This window comes from Neopsephotus bourkii, unplaced genomic scaffold (genome assembly GCF_033783945.1).
Source record: "Neopsephotus bourkii isolate Nb327-2 ecotype Australia unplaced genomic scaffold, CSIRO-AGI_Nbou_v1 NB_234, whole genome shotgun sequence".
Taxonomy (NCBI): domain Eukaryota; kingdom Metazoa; phylum Chordata; class Aves; order Psittaciformes; family Psittacidae; genus Neopsephotus; species Neopsephotus bourkii.
This window is the reverse complement of record NW_026900744.1, coordinates 5393325-5417775: the sequence shown is the minus strand read 5'-3', so window position 1 is coordinate 5417775 and position 24451 is coordinate 5393325. Positions and strand designations below refer to the sequence as shown.

Sequence of the window (24451 nt, the reverse complement as noted above, 5' to 3'; positions counted from 1 at the left end):
TTACATTGACAAGGGACTGATCTTTTTCCCTGACCTCATCTTTGGCAACAGCGGAGCTATTTTTACTGAAACTCTTCAAGGAAACAAAGCTCGTTTGCTGTAGAGTCCTGTATAGAATAATCAAATCCCAAACAGTTAAAACTCGCAGAGTGTTAACTCAAAAGGGTCTCAGACAGGAAGAACACATTACCCAGCCTTGCCATTACTAATATAAAAGAGTAATTAGAAAGCATTAGTAATACGAGTTCTCATTATCCTTTGCCATTAAGTTTACATCTAATCTTTTCAGCTCAATCCAAAATTCACTTGGGGGAGTTGCATGTTGGAAACGTCAGCACCAACTGTGCAAATAGTACCGAACAGAGATTTATCCTTACGGTTGGATTAAAACCTCTACTCTGCGATTTATTGATTGAATTTAGTCTCAGAATTTCACCCAGGTCTACAGTGAAACTTTCTTTGCATATTTAACTGCAAAACACATAACCATTTCCGCACAGGTAACAGATTAAAAGTACTTTGTGTGGGGAAAAGAATCGCCCTGTTTTCTTCATTTTCTGTCTGGATTTCCTTCACAGGAAATTTTCCCACACTCCCAAATGTTAAACACCAGCCATATGTAAACACCTATTCTAATGACGCCTTAAACACAGGGTGCAGTGAAGCTGCTGTAATTAAGCCATTAAAAAAATATTATCATGGCTGTCATATTTTAATCAGTGATGAAGCAGATGGAACTACTCAGATCCAGTGTGTTCTGCTCTTGGGCATTCAAGCAGATTGGAGCCCCAGAATGGGGCTTTTCAGCAAGACTGATCTTTTAGAACTTACCTTTTAAAGTTACATTTATGTTTTGCTGGGATTTATCAAAACAAGTTGGAAAGACTTTGCAAAGCCAGCTCTGGAACAACTCCATCCCCGTTTTCTGCACCAGGTGCAGTGATCCCTATGGCCTCGTACCCCTTAAAGAAACCCCAGTGCCTTGTCCTTGCATCTTGTATTCCCCAGTATCCCTCGCCCCTGCTGGTTTGGAAGTTATTCGTCAGCTTCAAGATGACATCTGGTGGTAGGCTTTTATTACTTCTCTTGCTGAGAGCTGATCCCAGCACTCAAGCAAATGAATTATCTTTCCCCAGTTGCCCATCATAAATTTCGCCTCTTCTCTGCTTCCCAAACAAAATGTATGTTGTCTCAGCTTTTGGCCTGCAGATGTCTTACTGGTGATATCCATGAATAAGCATTTATCCCATGGGCTCATGCAAAGGAACATCATTAAAACATGCCAATATGATTCAGTAAAGTTAAACCTCAGTTGGAAACGCTCTCACTGTATTTTATACACCACCACATGATGTATGTCAGTGATGATCCCTGGTTTGAGAGGGAAATAAGACAGTCTTATGACCCCTCCTACAGCTTTATCTCAAAGGCCTATGTTTTGAAAGCAGGAAAACATGGGGTTTGCTGGTGACCATGTGTGTTTGTGCCTCAAGAGCAGATCCTTTGTCTCAGGAAGCCCCACATCCCTCCTGGCAGCCGGCAGAAGCACCCCAGCAAATCTGTGGCCTTGAAATCTGCAGAAGACTTCTGGAGCCTTCCCAGAGAGAGGAAAATTAACTATGCATCATCATGAAGACTCATCAAAGGGACTCATTACAGGCAAAGTCTTGCAGATGTCACAGCGTACTTCGCTCTGACCATCTCTCTCTTGCATCCCAGAAGGGTCAGGCTGCCTGTAAACACCGCAGGAAGCTCTGCTCCCCACGGGTACTCCCCTTCCCCAGCTGCCCCCAGGCTGGCTGCCCCGTGCAGAGCTCAGCCACTCCAAAGAGCAGCTCCGTGGCTTTGTGGTTTGCTGCGCTCATTTTGGCTTTTAAAGGTAACCGGTTTGGCCAAAGAGCAGCCAAGGGTTAACTCAGAGGGTGGTGATATAAATAGACATGAGACAAGACGGGTGAGAGCAGGAAGGAGGGGGAATTCCCTTCCTCTGGGCTTTGGAAATGCCCCGGAGGAGAGAAGTCTGGAAGACTTCTCCTTGGCAAGGGGGAATCTGCTGCAATGTGGCCACGCAGATTTGCCTCCCCTGTAGCAGAGCAGGTGTTGCCTCAACAGAGAGGTTCCAAAGTTAAACTAATGTCAGGCAAAGGGCACTGTCTCTCTCCCCTCCCAAAGGACCAAGAGAGTGGTTTGACTTCACAGCACTGTGATGAGATTGGGCATTTTAGTAATTTAACCCATTTAATACTTTGTGTGAGGAAACACATCAAGGAAAAACATCTTCTTTAGATAGGATTGGTCAAATCCGGCCCTGATTCACACCAGCAGGGATCTGGAGCCATGCCGCTGGAGCTGGAGGAGTGAGTCCCAGAGGGAATGCCTGGAATTTGCTCCTGTCTAATGCCAGCATTGTCCCTTTCCTAGCCCCTGTCCATGGAAAATGATCCCTTTAGGCTTCCAGTCACACACCAAACCTAGATTTCAGAAAGCATCTTCACAGGCTCCCTGAAGGTGCACACTCCTTCCTGCACCTCCCTCAGCCAGACCTGCAGGTGCCCTTTGCAGACCTACGTGAGCTTTGCTCATGGGCGAGAGGGCATTTCCCACCACTTTGAGCAGGGAAAGCAGAACTGGGGCTGCCCTTGGACTGTGTGCTCCTTGTCATGTCATGACCATCCTCCTGACAGCAAGGAGGGCTCTGGATGAGGACTCAATTCTGTCTCACCACCAGAGTGGACAAGGCAATCAGCATGCCCTCATGCACAAAGCCGTGCTGCTGTGTCAGCCCTAAACCAGCACCACGAGTCTCTGCATGCAACCTGGCAACCATGGGATTGCCAGAGCATCTTCCACATTGCTCTTCCAGGAGGCTGGGTAGAGCCCAGGCAGAGGCTGACAAGCACCAGGCACCCTGCCTCACGAACCAGAGAGGGCTTATGCTGGGCAGATGGAAGTTCCCAACTTGGCAGCTGCCATGCTGTGACCACTGTCATGGTCTTATGCTCCCCTCCCTGCTCACCATGGCCATCTGCTGCCTTGGCTTCTATCTGGAGCCTGTCCACACTGCAATGGTGCTGTGGCATGGCTATAGCTAGGTTCCTGGTGGCCCCATGGGCATGGAGCAGCATAGATGCTGTGGTGCTCCCAGCTATGAGGCTGCACAATCACTGGGATGCTGAGCCACGACTGATCCCACGTCACTGTGCCTGAGTGGTGTCAGCCATGGCAGAGCCCATCAAACAGTGCTCAAGCCCTCAAGAGCTGAGGGGAAAAGGGTGAGATCCCACTGCTCAGGGCAGGCCTGGGGCATGGCTCCTCTCAGCAGCCCCACAGGTTTTGGGTTGTCTGAATCCAAAATACCAACTTTGTAGGCGAAAACCTTCAACATCTGACAAAGGTATATCCACATCACGCTCACCAGAGTGCAGAAATACAGACTTGCACTAGCTTGGCCTGTGGTGGACACCCAAAGAGACCACAGCTCTATTAAACATTGAGGCCATCAGCTCAAATGACCATCAGTCCCACCTCTCCTGCCTCATGGCAAGGCCAGAAAGAGTTCCTTCTTTGCCTGGTGCACCATCCTCGTTCCCCAGATAACCCAGCTCCTGTCTGGGATGAAAGCACAGCAGCCTCCCCACCTCTGCTTACACTCCTCACACTTGCTGCCCTTATCTCTGCAACTACAACGGTGCAGAGACCCATTCCTTTCAGAGCACTGAAACCAGAGACCTCTGCCACAGCAGAGCTCTTCAGTTTGACCACCCCAGCATCTTAGCTCCCCCCCGGCTTCCTCGAGCCCTTTCTGCAGAGCTCCAAGACCTACAAGCATCCAGCTGCTACCAGATCCTTCTCAGCTGAGAGATCCCACTTTGGGATCAGCATGCCCCCAGATACATTCAGGTATCCCAGATGCTTAATTTTCCCTGGCTCCCCGAGCCAGCAAAATCCCAGTGTTCGTTGTTCCCCTCCAAGAACAGTTCTCTGCCTCTAATGCTTTGCTGTCTGATCTCCTTGTCTCCTTCAGTTTTGTTCTTGGTTTCTTCCTTCGCTGTGAAGAGCTCCTGGAGCGGAAGATGAGTCAGGAGAGATACGCAGGGGAAAGAAGACAAGCTCCCTGCCTTGAAGTCAGGTTCACTGCCTGCGTCATTGCTATTAAAAATAGATGAATGGCAGTGCTCTTTGCATTGGAGGAGAGACAGAGGAGATGCAATATCCCGGGCTGCTGGGCACATGCTCCCTCTGCCTGCCTGCAAGTCACCCATAGCATATCCTGCTCTTTGATAAATTCCTTTTTTCCTTGGCTCTGACTTGTGGGATTTAATTTGCTTCCCATAAAAAAACTCTTAATGTTTCAACCTTGGGGAGGGGGGGATGACTCACTTTGGATTAGTTCTTCTGCTCCACTCATTTGGCAACCAGCTCCCTTGGGAACTGGAAATCCCTGAGTTCTGAGTTGTCTCCCTTTGAGAGCAGCCCCTCTCCCTGTCCTGCAGTAAAGTGCTTCATGAGGATGAGAGCACCCACCTAGGGGTGATATACTGGCCCATCTAACCCAAGACCAACCCTGATCATGCCCAGTCCTCCTGAATAAAGCACATTTGCAGGGTGGCATGGAGCAGGCTGGGATCCACTGAGCTCTTTGCAAGGCCAGGGTGAGATACCCCATCCCTGGCAGTGTTCAAGGCTGGGCTGGACAGGGCTTGGAGCAACCTGGTCTAGTGGAAGGTGTTCCTTCCCATGGCAGGGGCTTAGAACTAGATGAGCTTTAAGGTCCCTCCCAACCCAAACCATTCTAGATTGTATGTGTAACAGTGCTGCTCCCTGTGCCCCATGGCAAAGGGCAGAGGAGAGAGGGGCTAAAGCACAAGAAATAGGATGATTTACCAGAGGGCTCCTGCTGCTGCCACCACTTGCCTCCATGCTGCAAAAAGGAGGTGATCACTCCTCAGGTTGTGTGGGGCCGTGCTAGGTGACAATGGCAATGGAACCAAAGCCTCGCCACTGCTCTGCTCACTATGGAGGCTGGGGGCACAGCCTGAGCACTCAGCTTACACGTCTCTCCCAGGACCAAGATTTCCCTCCCTCCTACCTATACCCTGACTTCCCCTCAGCCCTTTTGCTGCCACTATTTTCCACTCATTTATTTTCTATGATCTGCTTCTTCCTATTAAATTAATGTAATCAACATTATCATCTCTGGCCTGCTCCGTGCTTTGGCCACCAGCCAGAAACAAAAGGACAGGAACTAAATAAAGCCGCTGCAAAAGAGAGCATGGAGACTGGCAGAATTTGATGGTTCTGAGCACAAAACTTTCTTTCAGAAGTTATTCTAAGTCTTCAGCTCTTGCTGCTACCCAGACCTGTCTGGCCTAGGCACTGCATGGGTTTCCCAAGGGTGTTTTCAGTCATCCTCAAAGACAGCTCAGGACAACTACCCCCTGAGCATCTCAGAGCACCTACATAACCCACACCGACACAGGGGGCTGCTCCCTGGTGTCTAAGGGGAGCATTTTTGCTGTTCCATGAGAAAGCCTGTGCACCAGCAGGAGGATGTTAAAGTGCCCCTTGGTTCTGCTCCCTTCTCCAGGGTGGGAGAGCAGCAGTGTCACCACAAAAACACTGTCATGCTGATGCAGTAACTCCTCTTGCTTCCAACCACCCCCTCCGTGCTATGGGGAGTGGAAGGTGCCTCATTAGTGTGTTAATCGCAATCCTAATGAGTGCGGAGATCTGCTAAAGTAATAGCAGCGACCTGCAGGGGGGCTCATCTGCTCAGGTTTATCGTGCTGCTCACAAGACCCTTGGGGAAATGCCAGCCCATCGCTCTCCTTGTCCCCCAGCTGCTGAAGACACCTGTGCCATGTCTATATCCTTAATTAAAGCAGAGGGACCGGTAACCTTGACGACTGAGAGCCACTCTCTGTAAGCCAGCTGAGATGGATATCGTTCTGGCGTCTCCAGAGAGAGACCAGAGAAGAGATGTGAGTCAGAAGCTTGCAGGCTTCGGACGTGCTCATGAACTGTGCTTGCAGCCAACAGTGCTGACATCCCTGGGGCTCATGTCCTCCCCAGGGATGGGTGTCTGGAAATACCCTGGTCTCTTGCTGGGGAGACATGGCACGCTTCCCACCACCCCAAGGTGCTAGGTTAAGGGTGCACACTGCAGCACCAAGAGCTCAAGCTTGTCTGGTGCAAAGGGGTTTTTGTTCTGCAGGGCAGCCCTGTGGTGACTAGGGGGAGTAGAAGACTTAAAACTTACCAAGAAGTTGTAAATACACTTAACGTAATTCCCCTTAGAACTGGGACATTTGTACAAGCCCAATAACTTCTGCCTTAATGGGACGCCAGAAAATGGTACATGTGGTTTCGGTGGTGATAAGTAGCAAGCAGCTAGAAATACATTTCCAATGAGGGCAGAGATTTAATGTTTGGGGTTTTTTATGAGCTGGTAAAAGATGCAATCAGTTCTGCATGAGGTCAACCCTGTTCTTCACTCGCTGCCCAAACTGAGGGCAGGAGCTATAGAGGATCACACATTGAAGAAGGAAGGCAACACTTCTGGGGGAACAAAACGGTTTCCATCTTCCTCCCCTGTCCTGTGGTGCTGCAGACACGGGTATTGGGATGAAGAGCCACAGCCCCGCCTCTGCCAAAGCAGCATAAGACAGTGTCAGCAAGAACCATAGGTGCCTCTAAGGCCCCATGTTCTTTGTACCTTCCAGGCAAAGGGCACTTTCGCAGGTCAGAGGGGCCCCAAATCTCTGTGTGTTTCTGTGAGAGCTGATGGGACAGGACAGGAGGGCTTGCTCCATCTGCACCACATGAGCCAGGGTTGGGGAGGAAGCACCATGACAAGATATTTGCACAGAGGTTTTTGGTCCTTCCAGAGAAGACAGGGTGCCTGGCGGGGTGCCTGCACACTGCCAGCTTTGCAATGGGGTTTCTTCCTCAGAAATGCTGACCAGAAGAGAGTGGTCAGTCTTTCTGAAGGACCTTCACAGTGCCTGGATGGGGCTGGCCAGCACCCAGGAGGCTGGGAGGGATGTGGAGCCACAGGCTCCCCATGGGCTCCAGAAACCAGCCGTGGCATCTTGAGCACCCAGCTCAGTCCTGGGCAGGACAGCAGCCAGGGGTGCTTGGAGCAGTGCTACACCCAGCTGTTTGAGTACACGGGTACCCAAAAGCAGTGCAGAGGCCCCAGGGCAATGTCCTGTGTTGGACTTGGATGCTGTCACCATCCGTGTACAGAGCAGAAGTGGGGTGCCAGGGGCAGATTTAGGGGTGTCGAAGGCCTGGACCTCGGTCACTTGGACCAGCACAGAGTGATGGAGGTGGTTCAGAACCAGACCAGGGATGCACAGCACAGGGAAGGACGGGACCGGGGCTGCGCTTCCCGAACCAGGAGGATGCACTTCCCATCTCCGAGGATGCGGACTGGACCAAGAGCGCCCAGCCGGAACCGGCCGTGCCGGGGACCGCCCGGAGATGCCGGTGGCGGTGCCAAACCGGACCGCGGGTGCCAGGGAGCGAACCGGGACCTGCCCGGAGCGCTCTGCCCGAAACGGAGGCGCAGGGAACCGGCTCGGGGATGCCGGGCCCGGGCCGGGCGGGAGTGCGGGGGACGGCGGCGGCCCCCGCCCCGCGCCTCCAGGGCCGGGGGCTGCACCACGTGCCGCCCGCCCCGCCCCGCCTCGGCACCGCCCCGGTGCCGCCGGCGGAGCCAGCGCGGATCGGCCCAGCATGGAGGGGACGCGGCGCGCCCTGCTCCGCCTCGCCGCTGCTTGCTGCCTGCTCTGCGCCCTGCCAGGTACTGGGGACAGCAGCCCGAGGGGTACCGGAACGCGGGGAGGTGGCTCGGGGGGGTCCCGCCAGTCTCGTCGCGGCGGGGAGAGCAGCGCCGGGAGCAGCCGTCGGGGCAGCGCCGGGGCCCGGGCTCCTCCGCCCGCCGGTGGGGCGGCGGGAAAAGGGTCTGGGGATCCCTCTTCGGGGACGAGAACCTCCGGGGAGCAGCGCCCGAAACTCGGCCCAAGTGCCCTGGCCCCGGCCGGCGCGCAGGGAGAGTGGCCCGGAGATGCCTTGGGGGGAGCCCGGCGAGCCCCACGCTCACGGCGGCAGCGAGGCCGCCCGGCCGGCCCTGCCCGTACACGGCAGCGCGGCTCCGCCGGGGGCCAGAGGGGCCCGCCCGCGATCACCTCCTTGGTGCGGCGAGGAACCGAGGGGGTGCTCGGGGAGGGGAGCGGCGAGCCCGGAGGGACTCTCCTACCGGCCCCCATCCCTGCGAGCCCGCTCTGTCCCACCCTGCAGCTCGCGGGTCCCCACAAGCAGTTGCCGAGCTCCCATCGAAGGGACCCCGGACAAAGCCCGAGCGCTGCCGCCTCCCCGCAGGCACCGGACGCCCGTCCCGCCGTGCTGCGGGGGAGCGATGTCGGTGTCCGGGATGGAGCAGGAGCCAGACCCCGGCCCGAGCAGCGTTTCCCACGCTGTGTTTCGGCAGCATGCCATGAGCAACATGTCCCCACGTGGGCAGGCGCAGTCTGCAGCGTGGCGCTGACAGCCCCGTTCACCGGCACGGCGCCGGGCCCTGCCGCATGGCTGGGAGCGGGCCCGAGCCGGGCTGGAGGCATCTCCGCCACCAGACCCCGGCAGTAACAAAGTCTGAGCTGGCATCTAGGGGCTTGCCTGGGGCTCGGGAAGCAAACGTGCTTCCTCTTCTTTGCGGCTGAGGAAAAACTCTTATCCAGACTCTGTCAGGGTGATGGAAGCAGTAGATACGCGGGGTGACGCATAGAAACTTTGGTCTCTCTTTGGTCTTTGGTGTTGGTAAAACCCTGGTGTAGGTGCCCGCAGGGCTGAGCTGCAGCAGTGAAAGCAGTGCTCGTGCACACATTCGGTTTTTGATGCTGAATGCAGTTTGGCTGGGTTTGAGGCTGAGAACAGGGAAACAGTTCCAAACCAGCCCCGTTGATGTGGGCAAAGCCTCGGGTAGTGCTGTGCTTGCTGTGTATGACTGTGCCGTGATGGGGTGCAGGGACGTGAACAGCCACTAGCAAAGGAATGACTTGCTGGCAGAGGAATGACAACTTGGGATTTCTGTCCTCAGGAGGAGGAGGAGGAGGTCAGGGCTATGCTGGCTGTGTCAGCAGCGTTTCTGCCCCTGGCATACTGGGGTATCCCCTGGGAGCCCCTTGCCCCAGCTGGCTCCTAGGAGCTGTCTCACTGCGAAGTCCAAGACTGAAAACTGCTGGAATGTAACAGAATCAAGGTTGTGCTGAGTTTTTCCTGGAATCTTTCACTCTTTGTGTCCCAATCCCAAAGTTCCTTCACAGCCACAGGAAATGGCACCTATGCAGCTGGCCTGCCCCTTGTCCTCGTGGCTTTTGGATCCTCTAGCTAATCCCAGCCACAGTTTAGAGAGCAAATGTTTTGTGGAAACAGATGGCATGGAAGAGATGCCACCAATAAAAAATGCCCCATGGCAAGCCCAACCCCTATATCGAGACACCAGAGAATCCAGCAGGACAGTGATGAAGGAAGGGAAAGGTTCACCTGGAGATTGGCCCCAAAGCCAACAGTGCCTAAACAAACCCATCCACAATCAGGCTCATCCCAGCTCCATGAACTGTTTGCTGCCCTGCTCCTGATGCAGATCCTCTTTGTATCTTTGTCCAGCAGTTCCTGCTCCCGCTCCCCAGACAGGTTTGCTGCGGGGCCGCAGAGGGGTTCAGGCTGCCCTTCCTTGTGCTCTGCCCACCTCAGCTTCTCAATGCAGTCTTTCTTTGCTGCCTGAGGAAATCCACTTCCTCCAGTACCGTCGGCCGTACAAGTAAAACCCCAAGTAACTCTGTCCTGGGTATTCTGCTACCTCCCCTCCCGTGTCAAGCTGCCTCACAAGCGGAGGGGACGGCATGGGGCCAGGGGCGGCAAGAGCACATAAAGCCCCGTCTGTCAAGGCTGCGCACACAGGCAGGCAGTGTCTGCGTCCCTGCAACAGATTTGCAGTGATTTTTGTTCCCCTTTTTTGCCGAGGGCAAGGGGGAGTGGATGGACAAGGACAAGGGAGAATGGCTTTAAACTGAAAGAGGGGAGATTTAGGTTAGATAGTAAGAAAAAAATCTTCACTGTGAAGGTGTTGAGGTGCTGGCAGAGAAGAGAAGAGAAGCTGTGGCTACCCCGTCCCGGGCAGTGTTCAAGGCAAAGTTGGATGGGGCTTGGAGCAACCTGCTCTAGTGGGAGGTGTCCCTGCCCATGGCAGGGGGTTGGAACTGGATGAGCTTTAAGGTCCCTTCCAACCCAAACCATTCTGTGATTCTATGTGACTCAACCCCAGCTGGCTGGGGCAGCTCCAGATCTTCTGCACCCAGAACTGAGCCTCAGTTCGGTTCTCTCCTCAGGGCAGTACCTCTGTCTGTGTGGGGTTGTCCCAACATGTGCCCAGTCCCATCATGTCATGCCCTCTGTCTTCAATGCCATTTCTGCATGTGCTCTTCCCCCAGCTCCAGGTGCAGAGTGCATCCTGACTCCATGCTGCCCTTCCATGGCCTGACCCCTTGGCTTCATTCCTCTGGGCAAAGGAGAGCAAGGAGGATCCAAAGCACAGAGGCCCCTCTCCTTCCTCCCTTTCAACCAAGACCCTCTGGGTGGGCAGACACAGTTCTTGTTGCAGGGGTTTCCATGGGGCAGCCTTGTGGTGCCTCTGGCTGCCTTCATCCCCACCACACTCTGTGGGTTCAGCACTGCTCAGGTCTGGGGCCATGTCCCAAGCCCTGTAGGGCTACTCAGGGCAGGGCCAGGGCACGTGCTTGCCCTGCATGACCTAAACTGCTGCTGCTCAGGGCAGGATGCACCCTCCAAGCCCCACAGCCCGTGAAACCAGTAGCCTCACAGCTGGCAGGTCCTGCTCTGGACTGAGCAGGCTTCTTGATGTCCAGACTCCCCCCATCTCATGCCACACTGCACTGGAGATCAGGCTCCCTGCTGACATAGGGCTGTTATTAAGGCAACTGGCTAATTAATTTTCTCCTAATGATGTGCGTGCTTCCTCCACTGCAGCTGTGACTCCTGAGGTGACCAGGGCCAGGCTGGCTGATGCCAAAGCTTCCTGCTGTTGCTGTATTATTGGGGTTACACAGCCCCAGAGAAGGGCAGGCTTCCCAGGGCTCCTGTGTCCTCGGCAGCCTCTGGGCAAAGGGGTCTTCATCACAGCTCAATCCCTCTGCTGAGGAACAAAGCAAACAGCATGGGAGCTTCCAGGGCACCTTCTTGCCAAGCAGGATGCTTCATAGCTGCATGCTGCCAGTGGAAAATAACTGGCTGGTGTGACAGTGGTGGCTGAGCAAGGCATCCTGCTCTCCCCTTTTGCCCTGCCATGGGAATCTGGGATAAGCCTTCTCACCTCTATAGTGGGGGATAAGTGATGGGGCTTAATGCAGACCTGTGGGAAAGCTGTTTCTTGCATCTCTCCCTGCCCTGGCTGCTGTGGCAGAGCTTGGGGCTGCCCCCTCCCTGACTCAGGCGCCAGCACTACTGTGTGCTCAGGGCATGTCTGTGCTGTTTATGGGTTTTTCTAGTACGGAAGATTCTGACCTTGACATTTATGGTACTGTTTCCAGGGCCGCTCATCTCTGCTCTTGAAACTCTTGCTCTGCTTTGCCATGCTGTGCCACCGTCGGCTGGTCGTCCCTGTTCCAAATCATACAATAGTTTGGGTTGGAAGGGACCTTCAAAAGTCATCTAGTCCAAACCTCTGCAATGAGCAGGGACATCTTCAACTAGATCAGGTGCTGGGCTGTCCTTCCCCAGCACCCAACTGAGTGAGCTGTGCGCACTCAGTGCCCCATATCTAATCTGAGCCCCGTCTCGTGCTCAGCTCGTGGACACCTGCCTATCAGGCTGGAAGGAGCTTCTCAGTCAGGAGACCTGGTTTCTATTCCTGTCCCTTACCACAGCCGTGGCTTTGCAGCCTGCCTGGCCTGGCAGCTTTCCAGGAGGTGCTTGGCACTCAGCACCGCCAGTTCACACCCCCCGGTTTTGCTGCCTGCGCAACAGGGCACAGCTGAGCTCATAGGGGCCACGTGTGGTGAACTAAACTGCTGCCACATGAGAGCTTCACTGTGGTCCCAAGGAGGCTGCGAGGTCTGATCCGTCCCTGCACCAAGACTCCTCGCAGCAGACAGAGCCTGTTCAGCCTCTCTCTGCTGGGATGGGAATGGGAACAGTCCTGCCATTAGCCCTGGTAGAGAGAGCACTGGATCCTGCAGCAAATGCAGCCCGGTGACATCCTGCCTCTATCGAGGTATCCAGCTGGAGCTGAGTTTACAAAGCAGTTTCCCTTTGTACTGGATCTGCATCTCCGACCCTTGCTTTGTTGCCATGAGGGTGTTTGCTCTACAGTATCCCTGGGTGCATCTGGCACCTACCTGGAGAGCTCTAGAAATCTCTTCTGCCACTTGGGGCTTTTTTATTCCAAGCTCTGAGTTAAGGGGAAGAGGTCAGGCTGAGCCGATATCTAATCAGCACCTACTCTGGTTCTGCTTTTGCATGAGATGAAGAGCCTCGGTTTTAAATCCCACTGTATGGTTTTATTTGCATTTGTGCTCAAGCTCTTTTTCCTTGAAGAGGTTGTTTAATTACCATTGGTTGGTAACCATAAAAATGTAATAACTGGCAACAAAAGATAATTTCTACACTTAATGGAGTACTTTGCTAAGCAACAGGGTATAATTGCTTAAATACATATAGGTTACAGCTTATGCTGTTACTTTTTAAACATATTAATTTTGCATTATCCTAGGTTGGTTGCAACTTGAGCTGTTACACTTAAATGGGAATTGAATTCAGTTAGTGCACGAAAATAGCATTTTAGAAGGGCTCGGACGCCTTTTCAATGAATCAGAGTAGCGGTTTGCCATGCGCTCTGTAGGAAGCTGCTTTAAGTGAGGTGCTGTCTGCAGACAGTGACAGCCTGTGCAGGAGGATGCATCCACACCAGGGAGCCCTGCTCCCAAAGGCGCTTTCCTGAAATCCTGGGTGGATCTTCTCTTGTCTTTGTGCTCAGCTCTCGCCTGGGTCTCTCTGTGCCTGTTCCAGTGGTGACTGCAGCCTGCACCCCTTTGCCTTGCTCCCCCAGCAGCCAGCCTGCTGCTGCCTTCCTTACCTTATGTGGCTCCCCTACATCTCACCCTGAGGGATTTTAGAAGCCTATGGATTTGGATTTTGGTTTGTTTTGTCCCTTGGGGAGCTCAGGCTGCTGTTTCTGGGTGAGGTAAGGAGGGTGCAGAGGATGCTGCGGGGACTGGGGCAGGAGGGTTGTGTCAAGAGCTTGTCTGCAGGTTCATCCAGCTGAGGCCCTGCACTGTCTCTCGATGCCTTGTTTTATCCTGAGATCAAAATGGATGGTGGGGTGGCTGCTGTGGCAGAGGATGAAGGAGACATCCCCGCTCTGCATGGCTGCCCTGACACAGCAGCAATGCTCTGTGCTGGTTGTGCAAACCTTCCTCAGCCCCTCACTTGGCCTCAGCCCTGAAACTTGGGCAGGGAGCACAAAGCAGGAACAGCCCCCCATCTCCTGCAGAGCTGGCTTCCTTCACTCCTCTCAGCTATGGCATATTTATGCCATGTCTGCTCTGGAGCTGTTGGGAGCTCGGGTTGATGTGTGGAGGTCCCTTAGTGTTGGAGAGGGCTGAAGCTGTGGGCTGATGCTCAGAGCCCTCCCTTCCCTCACGGAGAGTTTCCCACCCTTGTCCAAGGCAGGGGCTTCTTGGCTGGCTGCATCCCTCCTCCCTTGGGACTGCTCTCTTCCTTCACCCCTCTTGTTTCCCAGACACAGGTCACTGCAGTCAGCACTGTCTGATGGGAGCTGCCGCTCCAGTTCCACCTCCATGCCCTAGTGTGGTCTGAGACTGCTGGTTCTCACCATGCACAGCCTGAGCCTGGTGGTTAGCACAGACCCCGGGGCTGCAGCCAGGGGACCTCCAGGCAGTCTGCTTTAGCAGGCACTGCAGCGTAACCAAAGCAAACCCACCCCTAGTTCCCAGAGATGCTGTTCTTATCAGAGCTCTTGCTTGCAGCTGGTCCTGTTTCTTCACTTGCAGCACAGTCGTAGTTGCATTATTATGGATCGAGGAGTGACTGCACCTTCACCACCTTCCTTGGGGTGTTGCAATTGTCAGGCCTTGGAGCATCCCAGAGAAGTTGAAGCATATCCACACTAACTCCTTCCCATTTCCACCTGAGACAAGATGGGCATGTGGTTCCTTCCCTCTTGTCTCCAGGAGCCGATGGGGGTGATGCCTTAGGCAATGCAGCCACAGCTTTCCTGGCATGTGGTGCAGGAAGCAGAGCTCCTCCAGGAAGATGCCAGAGTAACGAGCTCTGACCTGTGTCTCTGTAAGTAACTAGTAAAACAGCTAAAAACATCATTGCTCGGTGACTGGAGCAGCAGGGACAGTGCTGGAGATGGAGATTTTCTGACCTATTGGGCACCAGGTATCCAGAGCAAACGACAGTGCTGGGACCCTGGAGGATCACAGCTGCTGTTGGGTTTGCTGGGTCTCATCCAGCACAGGCAGCAGCAGCAGGACTGCAGGGTTTGCACCGGGCTGCGTGGGAATGGGTGGCCTGTTTGAGTGATAAAACCCTGGGAAACAAAGTTGTGGCGTTGCAGCAATGATGTAGCAGATCTTAATGCAAGACACTGTGCGAGAGTGTTTTTATTTTGATCCCAAGCTGAAGTACAACTCATTAGTGCTTGCACTGCAAAGCTCACAAGCACCGAGTTGAGCCTATAGGGTGTTTCCCCAAGTGCTTTGCTTGGCAACTCTGTGCTGGCTTTGGATGTGCTCTTCCCTTTAAGAGCTGACAGATAGATGAGATGGTGATCTGTCTGTCTGTTCCCAAGTGATCATTATTTACTCACTGTCCTTTGTTTCTTTATTAATCTTAAGGCTCTTGCCTTGTTCTCTATCTTCCCACCATCATCTCTTAATGGCTCGAGTCTTTGTCTTAGCCTGGTTTAGGCTCTCCCTTTTTTCAGGCTCTCCTTTGTTTCCCCGAGCTGGTTGCACTGTGATGAGCAGGGCTGGATGACCTGCTAATGTAGGTGCCATCAACACCTGCCATGCTCAGAGGCGTCGGAGGGGTTCCTGCTGCCCCGTGGGTCCTTTTCCTGCTCAGTACCTGCCAGTTTTCTGCTATTTCTCCTGCAATTCTCTACAAAGCAGGTTTTACACACCACAGTGCTGTGTTACACCAGAGCTGGGCCACCTGCCAGCACAAGCCTGTCTGCAGTGGTCCTGCTAAGTTCCTGTGGGATGCAGGACTGGAGCAGCCTGTCCACCCAGGCACCACTTCCTCAGTGGTCACGGCCACGGGGCAGTTCTGTGGGAAGGAGACATGTGGCTACATAAGGATACAAGAATTTAGGGGAATACAACTCCCACTAGCTCTCCCTCTTGTAGACAGCAGGGAGCTGTGTGTACAGCCCATCCTTATTCACAGGGGAGGGGAGCTGCTTGTGCCCACAAACCCTCCTGCCCCACAGCACCTCTTGGTGGGGATGCCAGCTCCTGACACTGATGTGACTGTTTCAGAGCTGCTCGGGCCTTTGTACAAGACAGCTCTTCCCAGACCTTTCCTCTGCGTGACCCCAGGCACAGCTTGCCACCCCCCAGGAGCTGTCCTGGGCACAAGCCAGCTATTCAAAGCAGCACGTAGCCAGGCTTGCCACTGGCCAGGCACCTGGCCACCACCTTTCCTGTTTACCCCACAGTGACAGCGCAGCTCTGTATGTGTCTTGCTGCATAGCAAGCAAGACACAAACCATAGTTGGGTGTTTACAGAGCAAGCATCTGCCAGTGCCCAGCCAGGATCCGTCAGCATTCCCCCCATCGCAAGGTCTGGAACTGCTGGGATCTCACCCAAGAGGCAGCATGCTTGGTTTCAGGCTGGAAATTCTCACATGAAGGGCTGTGTGGTTTGGTGCCTGATACTGGGAAACACTGATTGGGTTTTTCCCTTCTAGGTGTTACTGGTGTACTGTGTACCTTAGGTCCATTTTAGATTAGACATTAGGAATAAATTCTTTACTGTGAGGATGCTGAGGCGCTGGCACAGGGTGCCCAGAGAAGCTGTGGCTGCCCCATCCCTGGCAGTGTTCAAGGCCAGGTTGGACGGGGCTTGGAGCAACCTACTCTAATGGAAGGTGTCCCTGGCCATGGCAGGGGGTTGGAACTGGATGAGGTTTAAGGTCCCTTCCAACCCAAACCATTCTATGATTTCAGAGAGCAGCTTGCTTTGTTTAGAGGCACATTCTGGCTATAGACAGCTGGATCCAGGCGAAGCCAAAGGGAGCATCAGTTATACCTTCAGTCCTCATGTTCAAGTTGCTGCAGCTGGGGCTCCCTTTGAAAGATTGTTCTGTTAATGTGCGGAGCAGGGTTGTGCTGCCTGCTTGTGCGTCCCCCATGGAGCCCTCCTGGGACTGGGGCCCTGGGCTGGGGAAGCATAGCTCTGTGAGGCTGCTGTTAGGTTTTGAATTCTCCAGCTGGCCAGGGTACTGCAAAGGTCTCTTGAGAGAGATGCATTGTGTCTTTTTTTAGGGCCTGTTAAGTGCTGTAGCTGGGGAAGAGCTCTGATAACTGTGTCCGTTCTGAAGAGCTTTTAAAAACTCCTGAGTTTTCCCCAAAGCCTTGGTATGAGAGTGAGGTGCTTTGCTGGTGGATGAATGATTCCTGGTTACAGCATCTGCCTCAGATGCTTCTCCACTGTGGAGAGCGGGCATGAAGGTGGATTTCTTCAGTACCTGTGTTTTTTCCTGCAGTTGGCTCCTCATGCCTCTGTGGCTTGCTTAGAAACTTAAACAGAAATCATCAAAATATTGACCATGCAATGTTTTTAAATTGTCTGGAGAGTCCATCCTGCTGGCGCTCCATTTCTATGTTTTCTTTCTGTTTACATCCTGAGAAACCCTTACGGGACCTGTGTTTATGAATGGGCAGTGTAAGAGCTTTGTGGTGTTCCTTCTCCCTCATGCTGTCACACTGTCTAGCAGCTTAGGATCCGGGGGGGATCCTTGCTTGCTGCAGGTGCCTTCTAAGGAAGTTGACCTCGTTGGTGTAGTGGGAGGCTGAGAAGCCCCTGATTTCTATGACAACAGTTGCACTTTATGGTGGTGATGTGTTCATAAATAGCTCATGAGGTGGCTCCCAAAGCACCCCACCAGCCCTGCTAGCTGTAGTACTCTTGCTGCCCATTTCACCTTTCCCTCTAGCAGCAAGCCCACACTGCTGCTAAGATGACTAGGATATATGCTTTACCCTTGCCAGCACAGACTTTTTAAATGCTTTTCTACACTGTCAGTCCAGGGGAGCTGGGGATCTACTGCCGCTTCTTCCCCACTTGTATTGTTTCCTGTACACTGCTGACTCCCAACAAGCCAAGGAAGACTTACCTAAGGTTCTCACACAATCGGGTCTCAGGTGGTACTTTTAAAAACCCAAATCCCCTAAAGGGTTTAAAAGGTGCTCGAGGATAGAACAGAACAGGAGCACAGTGGGGAGGAGGTCCCCACCTTACAGAGGAGGGACAGAAGAGCTGTACCCCTTCCTCAAGTGTGAACCTGGAGTTAAAGGGATGGAGAGGTTCAGTTCCTGGCCTTCCCCTCTGTTTTTCCTCTCAGTGTGGGATCTCTGACAAACATCTCATCATTTCTTTACTCTGTTCCATAGGAGAGGGTCAGAAGACAGCAGAGGTGACACCACCTTTTCTTAGCACAGCGCCAACCTCGCATCAGCCAAGGGAAGCCTCTGCCTTCACTGCAGTGACTGCTGCCATTCCCGAGACAAGCCTGGAGAAAAACTTGACTGCTGCCACACTCAATGCCACTGGAACCCACGCTACAGAGATGGAGGACGCCTCCATCCCTACCACCCCCATGGTGGGCACCCAGGCAGAGACACTGCAGGCTTCCACCACTGCCAGCACCGAGGACATCACCATTACACAGCATGAGCACCACAACATGATCTTGTCAGTCAACAGCAGCACTGAAATCCTCTCCCCTATCCCAACTGCCAGCACTCCGGAAGAAAACCAGCCCCACCACGAGGTCCCTGAGCCTTTCAACACAACTGAAGAAATGGAGGAGGCCAGTAGCACAACCCCCACGCCTCCCCTGAGCAGTGTGACAGGTGAGGTTTTGCCTTTTCTGCCTGTGTGGAAAGTCCTGCCCCAAGGATGCACAACCTGGAAGCTCCTGTGAACTCTCAAGGCCAGTTCAGTGGGACTGACTTGCAGAGCTGCTGTTAATTCAGCATCCACTTTGCAAACCTCATTAGTTTATGGTATTAAGTGTGCTGGCTGCTTTCCAATTAGGACATTGATTGTGTGCAGGGGTGTCCTTTATAGATCTCATGCAAAACAATGTGCTTCAGCAGTGCTGCACAACTCGTCCAACACCAGAGCCGGGGGCTCAATAGGAGCTTTCCCTGCTTGCAAGCAGAATGGGGCAGCACACCCTCCTTTAAACAAAGCATGGAGAAGGGCAGGCACAAGCATCAGCCCATACATCTCTGGGCAACCATGGGAACCCCTGCCCTACCTCCAGATCCCTCCTAGGCAGTGTGAGGACTGGCTGTAGGTCTGTGATCCCAGTCTCACCCACCTTGGGGCCTGCCAGGCTGTCACTCACCGCTGGTGGAAGGCAGCTATTGATTGACCATTGATGTGCATGGTGGTCATGCACAACTGCATCCTTCACCCTGGCTGGTGTCATGCGGTCCTGCTGTTCTGTGACAAACAGACACATCATCACAGGGATGATGCTACTCAGTCCCTGGGCAGCCCCTTCTGTGGTCCCTGTAAGGAGGGATATCTTTCCCAGTCTCTTGCTCAGGGGTGACCCTCAGCTGTGTGCAGAGCTGTTTGAGGTTACTCTGCTTCCCTTTGTCCCCAAGAGGACAGGACTTGTGGGCCCAGCTGAAGTTAGCTGACATTGCACATTGGCACATACGAAAAACAAGAGGACTTTCCAGGCACTGTGGCTGTGCTATAAAACCTGTTTGTTTCCCGAAGGGTTGTCAGTAAGCTGCTATTCCTGTAGTCTCAGCAGTCTTCCTTACAGCCCTGCTTACATCTTGTCACAGAACAGTGCACTTCCACTTTATCCTTTGAAATAATTGCTTGGTTCTATTTTGCAGCAATAAGTAACAGCTCTCAGCCTTTTGGTGGGCAGACCGTGGGACCCACAGCAGCAAGGTCCGAAACCAGCCCAGGAATGAGCCCTGTGGGTGCCACAGAGGAGAACACCACAGAGCCCAGAACCTCCTCTGCTCCCATCTCAACCACAGGGAGCATGTCCTCTGCTACTGCCTCCAGTACTGTGACAGTGAGACCCCTTGTGACCAGCTCCACGTACGCTAGCGCAGCTGCCATCCCCACCAGCACACCTACACTGGAGCAGGCATTAGAGCCCATGCATGAGAAAGCTTCTGTATTGGATGTTGGTGATGATGAAAATCCAGGTAAATGCTTTGCTTTTGTTCCTGCTCTTACAGAGTTGGGCTACCTTAAATTGCCTCTCACTTGTACTGAGTAGAGCCAGCAAAGACAAGGCTTTGCTACTCCAGCCTTGAAGGTTCTCCTTTGGCCTCATTCTCTTGGTATCCTTGCAGAGCTACCCAGTTCCCCTTTGGCTGATACAACAAAGACTGATCCCTTGGTGATCACCGTGATCTCTGTCTTCATTGTCATGGTGGGCATCCTAGGCCTAGTGGGCTTCCTGAGATACCGCCAGCACAACAGCCGCATGGAGTTCCGGCGCCTGCAGGACCTGCCCATGGTGAGTAATGCCTTCAGCCCAGCCTGACATGGTCTGGCTTGCTACTGGCTGCTCTGCAGTTCCCCTTCTACCACATTAGTAATGCCTTGGGTATTTGCAGCAGCATGAATGCTGATCACAACTCCTGTTCCCTCTTAGGTCCCTCTCCTTCAATCCAGGGTTTGAATCAAGACAGCAAGTCTCAAGGTTGGCCACTAAAGAAGCTCTCTGCCTTTCCCTCACTCTGCAGGGGAATGCTAAGAGGTTAAATAGAGAGAGGAAGGGGAGCTCCATCCCATCTTCCCCTGAAATGACACCTTCCTAGCTGCTCCTCCTGTATTCTTGATATATTTGCTTTGTGACTCTAACAAAGCAGATTCCGTGCTCTGCTCCAGCAAGGTTGTCTGTCTGTCTGTCTGCATTTGAGCTTTGGGGAATATAAAAACACATGAGGTTTTGAGAGGCTGTATTAGCTCTGGGGAAAATGCAACTAATTCACTGTGCTTTCTGGGACAGAGGAATACCAAAGGGAACTTCTGCAGCTAGCAAGCAAGCTGATGCTGTTTCAAGCTGAGTGGAGTTTTCCACAACCAGGGTTTTCCACATCCCTGCAGCAGGCAGGCTCTTCCTGAATGCACCTCTTCTCTCCAAAACCTGCAGCAGGAGGAGAGAGTGACAGCCCAAGGAACTGCACAGGGACAGCATTTAGAAGGATTGCTGGGCAGATGACCACACTGTGACAGTGTGGATGAAAAGGCTGTACTGCCTGCGCAGCACTCTTCCAGGCTGGAACTGTGTGCCACCATGCAGACTTTTCATTAAAGCACGCTCTTCTCTGCTTCTAGGATGACATGATGGAGGACACCCCTCTCTCACTCTACAGCTACTAGGCAACCAGGCTGTCCTCTGCCTGGCCGGCTGAACTTCCCAGAGGAGAAGGCCTTGAGGACTTCTTGAGGTCCCAGATGATCTGCTGAGGAATGAGGGGCTGTGATTTGCACACAACTGAAAGATCCTTTTCAGATGGCTTTTGGTTTTAGACATTTTCAATAGTTCAATGTTGAAGTTTTTACGCTGAGAAACAGAGCCCAAGTCTGGCCCTTTCCTCCAGGTTCTCCTTGAAACCATGCCCTGAAGAGGTGCCTCCTCCTTTTAGTGTGGTGACCAATTAGCCAAGACAACCTTTGCCACCATGTTCCACATGGAGCTCTTCTGTCCATCTTGGCGGCTGCTGCTTTCAAAGGAGGTGGGCAAGTGATCTATACAAGAGCTCTTAACACTGGTGGTGTCAGCACAGTGCTAGCAAAGGAGACTGCTGTTTTCTGAGGGAGCCAACAATATGGAAAGCAGTTGTCTTGGGCTCCTTTTTGTTCTGTATTTTTAAGGTTGTTTGGTTTGGGTTTTTTTCTTGCACTTTTTTTGTTCCTGTTTCAACTTTAGTCCCAGGATTGGCACAGCCCATCCTGAAACACCTATCAGGAGGATGACAAACTGCTCTGCTTCCTTCCTACATGCATACCTTTTCTCTTTAACCAGGGAAAACAGTTTTGTGGCCACTGGAGAAGTGCCCTTGCTACTTGATGTTGCTTTGAAGTTGCTGGGAGGAAAATGAACATAATTTTAGCTTAACAGGGCCTGATAGGAGTCAGTCTGTTGCAATTAGACACACTAATTTGGTCTCACCCAAATTAGGAAACCATGTCTCCCATACTTGATGCCTTCAGCATATGTGTAAACTCTTTGCCCAGGCTCAGTGAATGCTTTAGTATATTTCTCTGCCTGGATTGACACTTGCCTTTCCTCAGGTACCTCCCATTTTGCTGCTAGCATCTGGTTGCTGAAAGTTGTTGTACAAAACTAGTACTGCACTCTGCCTCCTCTGCTATGCAAGGTCAAAGCTCCTTTACCTTCTAATGTTGGTCTTTGTGCCAGTTGGCATCTCATCATGAGGACAGATCTTGATGTAGGTGCCTTCCTCCCCTTCCCTTTCTAGGTGTTAGGCTGATTAGATTCTGCACTTTTGCCTCAAAGTATCACTGCTGTAGACTGCATCCAAGGCTCCCGAGTTCCCTCAAGGAATGGACCAGAGTCTCTGAGTGTAAGTCTGAGGATCTTTTGGTGCCCTTGCCTCAGAAAGACTGTAGTGTGCACGACATGGAATTGTTCATGTAATTAACACTTGCTCCTATTTTCTAACTCACATTTGACTGCAGGTAAAGAGAAACACGTACCTTCTCTAGAGTGTCTGATTTGTGACTAAGCCAGTTGCTCCCTCAGGATACAGAAAGGGCTAGACAGAGATTGTCTACCACATTGCTCTTATAAGCTTCAGTCTATCCTCTCAGTAGCAACACTCACTGACCCCACAAAGGACAGATACCAGCCCTCACTAGCAAAACTACCCTTTTTTCCAGTGTTGTCATTACTTGTCTTAGCAGGGAAAGGGGAATTTTCCAGTCAGCAGGTCTTAAATTATCTGCAAAGCCCAAAGACGGAGCAGAACTGGTCTGGGTCAAATAGATGAACTGGGTAAGGCAGTTGCTCCTCCTTCCTGTGTTACTACTGCCTGAAGTGGCTGACAAATGGCTGCAGTGGTTTGGGTTCTCCTGTTGGCTTTGGCCTTGCATCTGTTTATTGTAAGGATGCCCAGTAAAATAGGGAAGAGGGTTGGTTCTCTCCTACTATTACTGCTTAAAAACTAAAGGGCAATTGTCACAACTCCAAAGTTTTTGTATCAAGCATTGTCTGCGCAGAGCAATCTCCCTAGCTACAGACATGTTTCCCCTGCTGGAGGGCAGGGTGCTACTGGTTTTTGGCACAAAGAGAGGCAAGTTACTGGTGGAAAATAGAACTCCATCCTGGCTGGAACTGGTGCAGGTTGGCAGAGCTGGAAAGTGTCTCTGCACACAACGGAAAGGGCAGGGGCTGGTTGTTCTGGTTTCCCATGCATCACTGTCCAGGGGAAAGGGGTGAGGAAGAAAACTCACCCAACACCAAAGTGCAACTTTCTTTGTAAAATATGTTAATAGTGGATTTTTTTTTTCTGCAATAAAGTTACAATGCCAAAGGTGTCCTGGTCCTCATATTTTCATTGCAAACATCTAACTGAAAAGTGTTTGTAGATCACAATGAATCCTGTGATAGATAAACAGCAGTAGTTTGGGGTAGGAAGACTCACAGACCTGATACTGATGAAAATGCCAGACAGCTACAAATCAGAGCTCTAAGGGTTCAGAAGGACACCACCCCTTGCTTGTGTTGCTTCTTGTCAGGGTCACTGCCTGTTTGGGTTGAATGAGATTAATTTCTATGTGGTCAAATCAGTTTAATTCTCTTTCAGAGAGCCACACTAGACCAAATAATCTAACATAGACCTTTAGACTCTGTTCCTTTGCCTCTGATTGAGGATACCCTTATTCTCATCTGTTGTCAACTGTAACCCCAAACTCTATTTACAGAAATATCCTGAAAGCCAGCCTAATCCAAACCTTAGTAGCATCATCTGTCATGCTTCTTTCTATAGTACAGAAAACAAAGCAAATTGAAAGGCACACGTGTTTTTGTGTAACTTCATAGCTGTTTTGAACTCTTCTCTTTGGAGCTCGGACCGACACAAAGGTAAGCATTTGTGGTTTGTTTCAAAAGCCCAGCTCTTGCTACAGAGCTGATAAGAGTCTCTTCTGAGCTGTTACAATACCTCAGCAAAATCACCCAGCTTGTCATAGACTGTGTTCTGAGATTTTCTACTGCAAAAGCAAAGTACAGCGAGTGAAACTACTCTATAAAAGCAAATCTCTGGAAGATCTAGAGCAAGGGGAGAGCAAACAAAGACTTCACAGCCTAGCGAAGTCCTTACTCTGAATAATCTGAAGACTTGCAAGTGAACTCTAAACCCTGTGGAAATTTCAGTCCTGTCCCAACATAGAACCATACAAAACGAAAGAGCTAAGTAACAGAACAAACATGCTACAACTAAGCCAGTCTCTTCTCAGGCCTGAAGTCATCATTCTAGTGGTTGATGTCGGAGTTTCCTCTGTTCTGCTTTTTTACCACTAACCCCACTCAGAGCTGATTCATTCTTTGCAGAACAAACTGCTAAGAGGTAGCACAAGGCAGATCTGCATTAGCCAGAGAGGCAGCAGCAGGACAGGCTCGTGCAGGCAGCCAGTCTTGGGAGGCACAAAGCTGACTGCCTTTGCCCAGCCAAGTTCTGACTTCCCGGCCAGGTGAAGCAGTCTCTGAGTGGCCAGGTTTGGAGAGGGACCATGGGCAGTTGTGTGGGCTTCATCCATATGAGCAGCAAAGCAGACTGACAGAACCAGAAAACAACTGCTGCCAGTTTCTGCATGACTCCTTGAACACAACTCTTGCTGTTGGTGAGGTTTAGTTTAATGCCCCTTAGGCTAAGGCACAGTTATGCTATTAATTAACAAGGGGATGAGAATCAATCTAATCACATTTAAAGCTAAATAGGAAGGAAAGAAACCCAGATAAAAGTAGAGTTTGTGACCCACCTGTCTTCTCTGCCCTCCCCTCCTCTCTGCAGACTCATGTTTTGAAGGGTAGGGGATCTAAGAAGATGAAACATGACAGTGCTAGAGCTGCTGTGCCAAGGGCAGGGCTACCTGTGCTACATGC

The 24451-nt window shown here is 52.1% G+C and overlaps 3 protein-coding genes across 6 annotated transcripts in view; 2 read left to right on the top strand and 1 right to left on the bottom strand.

The window, feature by feature from the left end:
* Positions 1 to 24451, top strand: part of AKR1A1 (aldo-keto reductase family 1 member A1) — a 455840-nt gene that overhangs the window by 372634 nt on the left and 58755 nt on the right. The gene's annotated exons all lie outside the window — the stretch shown is intronic.
* The window catches only part of TESK2 (testis associated actin remodelling kinase 2), a 119879-nt gene that overhangs the window by 84015 nt on the left and 11413 nt on the right, over positions 1 to 24451 (bottom strand). The gene's annotated exons all lie outside the window — the stretch shown is intronic.
* LOC133207785 (mucin-5AC-like) lies at positions 7682 to 24444 on the top strand. Of its 2 annotated transcripts, XM_061344936.1 has the most exons (6): positions 7682 to 7807; positions 17724 to 18185; positions 19194 to 19517; positions 19668 to 19834; positions 19973 to 20020; positions 20659 to 24444. In XM_061344936.1, exons 1-5 carry the CDS (start codon positions 7741 to 7743, stop codon positions 19997 to 19999), a joined length of 1047 nt encoding a protein of 348 aa, XP_061200920.1. In that variant the 5' UTR covers positions 7682 to 7740; the 3' UTR covers positions 20000 to 20020; positions 20659 to 24444. The 2 variants fall into 2 exon arrangements, with proteins under 2 accessions (XP_061200920.1, XP_061200919.1); XM_061344935.1 differs by lacking the exon at positions 19973 to 20020 and having other exon boundaries at positions 20659 to 24439.

What these genes read in the sequence shown, in the direction of transcription:
- LOC133207785 (XM_061344935.1), top strand. Translation starts at nt 7,741, where the DNA reads ATGGAGGGGACGCGGCGCGCCCTGCTCCGCCTCGCCGCTGCTTGCTGC. An exon ending in CCTGCTCTGCGCCCTGCCAG is followed by an intron (nt 7,808 to 17,723) that starts GTACTGGGGACA and finishes TCTGTTCCATAG; the next exon opens with GAGAGGGTCAGAAGACAGCA. An exon ending in TCCCCTGAGCAGTGTGACAG is followed by an intron (nt 18,186 to 19,193) that starts GTGAGGTTTTGC and finishes TCTATTTTGCAG; the next exon opens with CAATAAGTAACAGCTCTCAG.